This window comes from Zonotrichia leucophrys, chromosome Z (genome assembly GCF_028769735.1).
Source record: "Zonotrichia leucophrys gambelii isolate GWCS_2022_RI chromosome Z, RI_Zleu_2.0, whole genome shotgun sequence".
In the NCBI taxonomy this organism is placed as follows: domain Eukaryota; kingdom Metazoa; phylum Chordata; class Aves; order Passeriformes; family Passerellidae; genus Zonotrichia; species Zonotrichia leucophrys.
In genome coordinates this window covers 50,393,407-50,401,997 of record NC_088200.1, presented here as the reverse complement: position 1 = coordinate 50,401,997, position 8,591 = coordinate 50,393,407, and the positions used below count along the sequence as shown (strand labels likewise).

General features: G+C 34.8%; 1 protein-coding gene across 2 annotated transcripts in view; it reads right to left on the bottom strand.

Annotated features, from left to right (window-relative positions):
- Nucleotides 1-397: 397 nt before the first annotated feature.
- The window catches only part of ERCC6L2 (ERCC excision repair 6 like 2), a 54,586-nt gene continuing 46,392 nt past the window's right edge, over nucleotides 398-8,591 (bottom strand). The window contains exons 18-19 of one of the 2 annotated variants that reach the window (XM_064735992.1): nucleotides 3,162-3,349; nucleotides 398-1,630 (exon numbers count right to left, since the gene is read on the bottom strand). In XM_064735992.1, the coding sequence (XP_064592062.1) occupies nucleotides 697-1,630; nucleotides 3,162-3,349 (1,122 nt within the window). In that variant the 3' untranslated portion in view covers nucleotides 398-696. Of the gene's footprint in view, nucleotides 1,631-3,157; nucleotides 3,350-8,591 lie in introns of those variants that run through there. The other variant, XM_064735993.1, reaches the window with a different exon arrangement.

Here is an 8,591-nt window from a genome sequence, read left to right as displayed (position 1 = left end):
GAAATTTGACACCCAATGTAATTTAATGAGAAAGATCAAATAAAAAAACTTGGTTCTTCACATCAACCAAGCTGAGAAACTCACCATTACAGGATACTGTGACGATTTCTTAGGTCCACAGCTTCAGAGACTGAGCAAAATCATGGAAGATGGGAACCCATCAAAAGCTACTAGACACAAAGACATCATCTTTGTGTCAGGAAGTCCTCCAGTCTCTAGCACCTCAGAAAATATACGCAGTATCATTGTCAAATCCTGTTATCCCTAAATTGTGTTGAGATGACTGCTTGTGTCCAAATTGAAGTAAAGGGAAAAAATTACTTAGTACTTCTGTTGAGCCGAGGAATATAATCAGAATTAAAGAAAGTATAGTACATTCAGAAAATTCGAAAAAAAATTTAATATAAAATCATTTTATATCATAGGTTACAACATACAGTACATAGGCATGACTATGCACATATGTACTATACACCGCATGTGTAATTGCATACATAGTCACTTATAAATAATTACTTGTAAAATGAAATTCTGTATCACTATAAATATGAATTCATCATTTTACCTTTAAATTCATGGAATTACCATATTTTGTGGCATAATGCTGTCAAAGTTCAAATAAAATAGTTATAGTGCAACTTACACAGAAAATTTTCATTTTACTACACTACAAGATTTAGCAGTGGATAGTTCATCTCAATCATCTGCACTGTATTTTTTCCACAAAAAAGTTTCATTTCTTTTCCAAAGAGAACTTTCGCACACTTCTCTCTCTTCTGTCACTGTGGAATGAGGGGCTCTTTCGCAAAGCTTCTCTATGACTGCTATATCTGTGAGCTTTCTGAGGCTGTCCTCATTCTGTTCATTCAGCATATCCCAGAAATCTTTTGGTCTCCCCTTTGATTTTTCTGCTTGTACTGAAGAAAATGTCCTTGGTGATCCTGTAGACCCATTTCCATCATTTCTGAAGACTTCACTGAGAATAGAGGTATCTCCAAGTAAGTCCACCAAAGAATTTTTCTTGCAAATCTGAGCTTTTCTTTCTCCATTTTCTGACTGAGACACGGATCTTTCCTTTGGCAGCTGTGTTTCTTCTGAGTCTTGCTGTCCTTCACAACTTTTTACAGACAGCACCTCAATTATTTCTGATTTACTGCTTCGTGAGCCAGATGCCATAAAATCCTTGAATGCCTGACTGTTTCTTCTTTGGGTATGTTGAGTAGCAATAGTGGGTGATTGTTTATATTTTGCATCAACAAGCATATCTTGCAAGTAGGAGTCCCTGTGAAGCTGTTTTGCTTCTCCCTTATGGCCCTCCTGGGTCTGTGTTTCTGTAGTTCCACTCAGAAGCAGTCCTTTATCTGATGAAGGTCTAGACTCGGATCTTGCAAAATTAACAATGGATTTTCTTTTTCTGAAGCGTGTTGTACCCAGTTCACTTTCCTCACAGTTATGTGAAGCTTCTGCTGGTATTTCAAGTGAGAAGAAAGACTCCATCTCTGGATGCTTGGAAACATAGAATTCCTTCAACATTTTCTGCCTGGTTTCTGATGTAGCTTTTGCAATGTGTTCTGCAAGGTCCTTCACTGATCCCATATTAAAGTGAGATACCATTTCCTCAAATTGTCTCCTGTAATTATTAAGAAGGAAAAATGTGTTATGCTGACACCCTTAACAAGGGGGTGGGGGAAATGGGGAGGAAATAATTGTTCCAAGTCCTTTTAAAAAAGACTTGCTAAACAAAAATTGGATAAATGCATGCACAGGAGACATTGTCTGCATCATCCTACCCCGGTAAATTACGGAATATTTGTTTCTGCTAAAAAGCCAACCTCTAATTAAAACAGATCACTCTACTTGAGTGATCAACAATCCCCCGTTAGAGAAAAGATATGAAATATGTTGCCTTTCCTGTTATGAGGGCTCCAAAAGGCAGTAAGATTTAACCCTGTTTGCCTCAAATACCACTTGACTGGGTAGCTCCAATCATTTGAGTGTGGCGACTGCAGACAGCTCCCCACTCTGCCCTCCAATTACAACAAACTGAGATATGCAATCACCCTCATTCACTCCGTGGCACATCCACATGTACTACAAAGTCTAGCTGCATGCCAGGTGCTAACAAACAATCTGCTCAATGCTCAAGAGTGAATTATTTCAGCTTTTTGCTAGATATGGCTTTAAATCTTGGAATAACAGCCTAAGTCTCTTCACCACCTTTGAAAATTTTACCTCAATAGATTTTTCATAACTAATTCAGATTTTGAACATTTTTAGAATTAAGGGTTCTCCTTTACCTGCATAATAAATATTTATAATTTTCAGTGTCTATAATAGTAAAAAAACCAAACAATTATTGGCACTTTGACAATAACAGTAGGGATAACTGAAGCCAGTTAGCGGATATGACAGCTTCTGAATGCTTACAGGCATTACCTAGATACCAACTTTCATATAGTAATTTATTTGTCTCAAGGCAATTTGAAAATATTTACCAAATACCTATTCTGTAGATTTGAATATGCAGCTACAGCTTTCCACTTTCTATTTCCACAAGCCATCAGGCTATTTTTATTGAATTTCTATCTGCATAACAATGGAAATCAATATTCATATTAATAACAGCAATCATTTGGGAAAACAGAAAACAAGGAAACAAAAAATTATTATCCCTCCAAAAAGAACAGAGGGAAAAAAGCATTAAAAGAGATATTGAAAAATACTGAGCCCCATGCTAAAAAAGAAACATGAAGCCCTTTTTTTTAACAGCCATTCAATGCAAGTGATGAGATCTGGGCAAAATCAGTAGGCAGTCAGAAGCTAATGTTATAAACTGCCCCCCTTCTATACAGTTTAAACACTGTTTTGTAGTAGCGCATGACGCACATAATACAAACACTCATGGTGATGACATCTACAGAGTTATGTAATATATGACCATTGAATCAACACGTTCAAGTAATTTGTGGATTCAATCAATTTTATTAATCAATTACAGTACTCAGAGTAGTGTGAGTCTAAGTTTCCCACTAATTCCACTCTTGGCATAGAAAATAACAGTATTGCCTCAGCAGGGTTGAAACAAAGACAAATGCAACTATTCAAAAGGAAATTTGTTTCAACCTTAGAATTTTACTTCCAAGTCACCAAAGCAGTCTCACCTGCGTATTCCTTTGGGTGTCCTTCCAATCAAGAAGGTGGTTGAACCTACTCTGTGTACTTTTTTGCTTCTCTGAGTCACAGGATGTGTAACATACAGATGCTGCTGCTTACTGCTCTTCAACATTTCTTGCCTTTCCTTAACAACTTTCTTCTCTGAAGTATTGTCTTCTGGAACTTCATAATTTTTCTAGTAAAAGGAGACATGGAAGTCATTAGAACAGCTGTGCCTCTGATGTAACAATGCAACCAACTGCACCCAATTCTGTCCCTTGTAACTAGCACTACTAGACTGAACACTAGGACTGGGATTTGGAGCTGAAATGCACACTCCCTGCTCAGTCACAAAATTCCAGGGACATTGAAGGGAAGTCTTGGTTCTCTGACATCTTGCACAAAAATATGATCCTATTTAAACTTGAATTATTTTTCTTAAACTCTCACAAATTCTCACCAAAATTTCCCCTTTGCCAAAACATAGCTGCTTAGTGATATCTTCAGTCTCCCTACAGACTCTACTTTAGAGATTAAATCACAAATTGCATTCACACCTTGTCATTTGCTGTTCAAAATCTGGTTTCAAATCTACACTGTTTCTTCCCAATGTTTTTCTACTTGATCCATGTCCATTTCCTTTATTTTCATGGGCTGCTCACAATGTTCTTGAGCCTTAGGATCTCACATGTGTTCTCACTCCACTACTTTGGTAAGTAACCTCAAACTAGCATACAGAGAGAGATGTTAATATTACAGAACCTAGAGACATAAATTTTCACTGTAAGACAAATGTACAGCTCCAAAGACCAAAATTTTACTTCAACATTATGTTACTCTAAACTACACTGAAAGCCCATCCCAATTAAGATAAAAACCCTATTCTCCCAATAATAGTATAATACTAGTAACAAAATTGAGACTGAATTAGTAGATGTTATCTACAGGATAAATATTCTACAGTTCTCTTGCTGTTTCTGTATATATTTGTTAACTTTTTTACTTGGAAAATGTATTTTCAAAGAAGAAAGAAACCACGGTCTTAAAAAATATTTATTTTTATGGATTTTTTCATGAAAAATACTTACAGTATTCTTATCTCACTATGATATGACAGACTATTTTTCACTCTGTTAGGAAATTAGGGCTGTATAATTTAATTCAAGAAAATATAACTTGATTCAAGAAAGTATAACTTGAATAGAATACAAGGCAAACCATGTAAATGTCTGTGTTAAAGTTATGTTAAACCCCCATAAATATACATCAATCTACCTCTCATTAAACAAGACCAAAGTATATAAGGCAGTAATACTTTGGTTTACACATCTGTTCAAACAGAGAAGAGTTTTAATATCTTTGGGAAAAAAGCCAAATGTTTTAAACGCACTGAAAGTCATAAAATTGCTTGTCTTTGCAAAGAACCACATTTAATGTCAGAAGTATTATTAACTGCACATAAATGTACAAAGGCAATACTGAGTTCTGGAAGTATAAAATTTTAGGTACACTGCACCACCCAAAAGAACAACATCAAAATACCACCAAATATATACAAAGTGCATGTCTTCTTCTACTTAAATAAGTTGTTTAAAGGTGGAGTTTTTTTAACTCATGGCAGAAATAGTTACTGTAAAAAAAATTATTGCAAGAACTGCAGGAGCAAATTCCAGTGAAAGTCTGCAGCCATTGTGAGTTACTCCTGAAAAACTTCCCAGCTCCCCAGAGCAAAGGCAATTGGTTACAGGATACTCAATAAGGCTGAAACACCACAACTGACTCTGCTGAACAGGCAAACATTTTAGGAAGCCCAATACCCAGCTCCTAAACCCAGGAACTTATTTTTTTTTAAAAATAAACATTTTGTTTTAATAAACCTAAAACACTTAGTTTTTTTAGATGGCTTCATTTTTGTTAAAAGTCAAATCTGATGTTTATTACTCTGAATGACACAATGTCAGAATGACACAGTGACAGGGTCTATGTATAAGTAAGACTTGGAAAATGAGATGAAAATATTCTAACTTTCTATTAACATTACTATCAAAAAGTGAAAACTTCAGTCAATATTCCAGTGCTGTCAATATTCTACACTATTTTGCTTTCTTTTGAATCTGATTTCCTGCATGGCCCTCCTAAATTCATTCATCTCATGGACAGTATATTTTCAAATATCTTTCAATATCTGCCCTCTGAATCACTGATCTCATAATGAAAATTTCTTTTCAACAGCTTTCTGTATTTTTCTGATCCCCAAGCCCTTTCACTGACAAATACTGTGTCCGCATTCCTCGCTTCTATGTGAAATGCCGTGTATAATGCTGGTCATGCTTACACGAATTATCACACTTATCACACACATAAGACAATCTCACGAAGCAAGACTGAAATCAAGACAACTTGATTCAGCTAGAAGCCTCTGACTCTTGTTCTGCTACAGACACTAGCACATTTAATCTGCTTGTACTACTGAATGTCACACTCTGTATGACATTCAATATGTCATACTTGGGTATAGTATGATGGAATAATAAAGGAAACAGAACTCCTTCTGTATGCTGTATGTTAAAAGAATACTGACAGACAGAAATGACAACAATCAGGAAAGTATTTACTAAATATTTAAATGCATTAAATACAATATGCCTTTGCAGTGCATGTTATAAAATTTCTATGGATCAAACTGGAAAATTTCACTTAAACTAAACCAATACTTTTTTGTCATCTGAAAAATTATATTTGTCTATATTGAATTATCTGTAACACCATTATACATTTCTGTTTTCACAAATGTGAGGGGGAGGGGCACGAGGTGCAGCAAAATAATTACACTGACATCAAAGATAAAAACTTTTTATTGAATTACTGAATGCAGTATTTTTACTACTTTATTAAACTTTGTCCACTTCCATTTTGTCAAAAAAAACCTTCACAGCAAGTTCAAAAGAAATGCACACTTAATTTACTTTCAAAGGCATATATATAAGACAAAGACCATGCAAGCAGTTTAGCAGAAGGCAGTGTTTTTTAATTGAAAAAATGAAATGAGAAAAAGTTACACTCCAGAAATATCCAACTAAATGCAAAGAAAAAGTTAATAAAAGTACAATAAAGTGAAATTATTAAGTGCTATTGTGAACTACGGAAAAACCCACAAAACTGTAGTCAGTCCTTTCTGTCTTATCCTTGTTCTCTTCTCCTATTCCCCCTTGATCTACTACACTTAAGACATTTTTTATATATTGCAATGGAAAGAAGACTAAGTAGTTGTTCCGAAAATGGTTTCTAAAGTATTCAGAAGACTCAGGGATTATTACTACAATGTAAAAATACTCCAAAGAAAGTATATATTGACCCCTTTCACGTTCCATTTAGTATATGATGGTTTTGATCCCTTCTTTTGTTATGCAATTCCCTTACTCTTGAAAGTATATATTGAGTTTTGCATACCAATAATGAGTTTTGATTCCTTTGAATTATACATTACATAATGCAGCAATCAAGAGTGTAGCAAAAATGCTAGACTATCTGCACATTAAGTGTCACAGAACCCATTTAAGGGTAACACTCTTCAAGAAGAATGGCAGCAGTAATACCTACTTCAAGTTTCCATCTAGAATCTACAACTCTTGGACCTGTTAGCTCTGTATGGCAACCTGTCTCCTGATGTCTAGTTACAGCAGTTATTTAAAAACAGTATAAACCTACCAAATCAAACTTTGGTCTATCTTTGACAGTACAAGAGTTCAGCATCTGTCCTTGTAACACACATAAAGAGGCAGCTCTATACTCTGGAACAATGAATGCTAGTCCACGTATATGCATCATCTGACATGACTGAGATGATTGGACACCTTAAGCCAGTAAATTCCTTTTCTTTAGTCCCTTCAATCTAGGCAAAGGACAACAATGTTTCACTTTTTTAAATACAGCAAGATGAAAAGGCAAGGGAGAGTAAGTGGGCAGAAGCTGGGAGTAAGATTAAGTAGAGAAACAGAGACACTTGTTTTTTAAACTGTCTAATGTCTGTGGCAGTTTGTTAAGAAATCAGACTTGGAGGAAACTTAACGTCCTTCAGAAGCCTGAAAATGTTTGCATAATTATTCTTCAGCCATAGTTGCACCATGTTCAAGCACCTTCCTCTCTTTTAATACTTCCCTACCCAAAGTATCCCTGCAGTAAATAATTTGCCAAATACTGACTTCCAGTCATCAATAAACCCTTTGACTTGCCCCCAGTGTTATAAGACTTTTCTCCTTAGGCGTGCATGAAACCACTGCTGTCAAATATCCAACATATTTATCATTGCAGTTTCATTATTTACCTTTCTATAATAAACAAGAATAGCCTTCTAAAATGTCTAGTTGCCTTGCAGTCACCGAAAAAAACAGAAAAGAAAGAAACAGTAAATTCAGTATGACTAAGCTCTTGAAATACTTCTTACAACAAATAACAAACCATTATGTCATATATTGATTTATATTTTCCCACTTCCCTCAAAACTTGAGAAAACACATGACTTTCCCAATACACTGAGAGTTGAAGTTGGTTTTGGATTATTGCTATTCATTTGATGATTTGATACTGCATTCCAGTGTCTTTATCTACAATTCTAAATTATTTCAACTAATCTTTTTCCCCTTTGCAGTTTTTCCTTGTGGTTTTTTGGTCCAGTTTGGAGGTTTTTGTTGGTTTGGGTTTTCTTCCTCTAGCAATTTTTCCAGTTATACATATTAGTTATTATGACCCTTCTATGCTTTTCTTGAACATATGCTATTGCTACATATTATTTTAATTTACCAATGTTTCTTTGCTGTCAGGACGTACACAAAGTACCAAGAAATGTTTGATACCTGACTGTCCATTTTGTCTTGTTTCCTTCTCTCTTCTACACAGACTGATAGAGCACTTTGAGTTGGAAGGGGATGTTTTAAACCCAATCTAGTACATGTACATGTCACACAAGAATTTCTTCCTAAATTATTCTGTAGGTCAAGGAAGATAAATTGTAATAAATTTCATGCAGTTTCTTTAAAAATGAGGTCCACATGGTGAAGACAAAAAATACAATTAGCAAAAAAAAGTAACTACTTTCACATGAATTTTAAATAAACTAGAATTATTTTTTTACTTGCCAAGAACACACTACTGAACAAAATGTACTTCAGAGACGTATGGTGAGTTAAAAATTCCAGTTTGAAATGAGCCTTACAATATTTCAAAACTACTTTTGACGTGGACATTAGTTTTTCCTTTGAATTTAGCTTTTTTTAATGGAAAAGCAGTCTCTGAATGAATGCATCTGCTGTTCTACAAAAAACAAGGTTGAAGAATCAGAATTACAAGTAATATACAGTCAACAGTCAATACCTTAATTGTCTTAGAAAATGAACCCACCTTAACATTTTAGAATACTTTAGGATAACTGTATTTATATC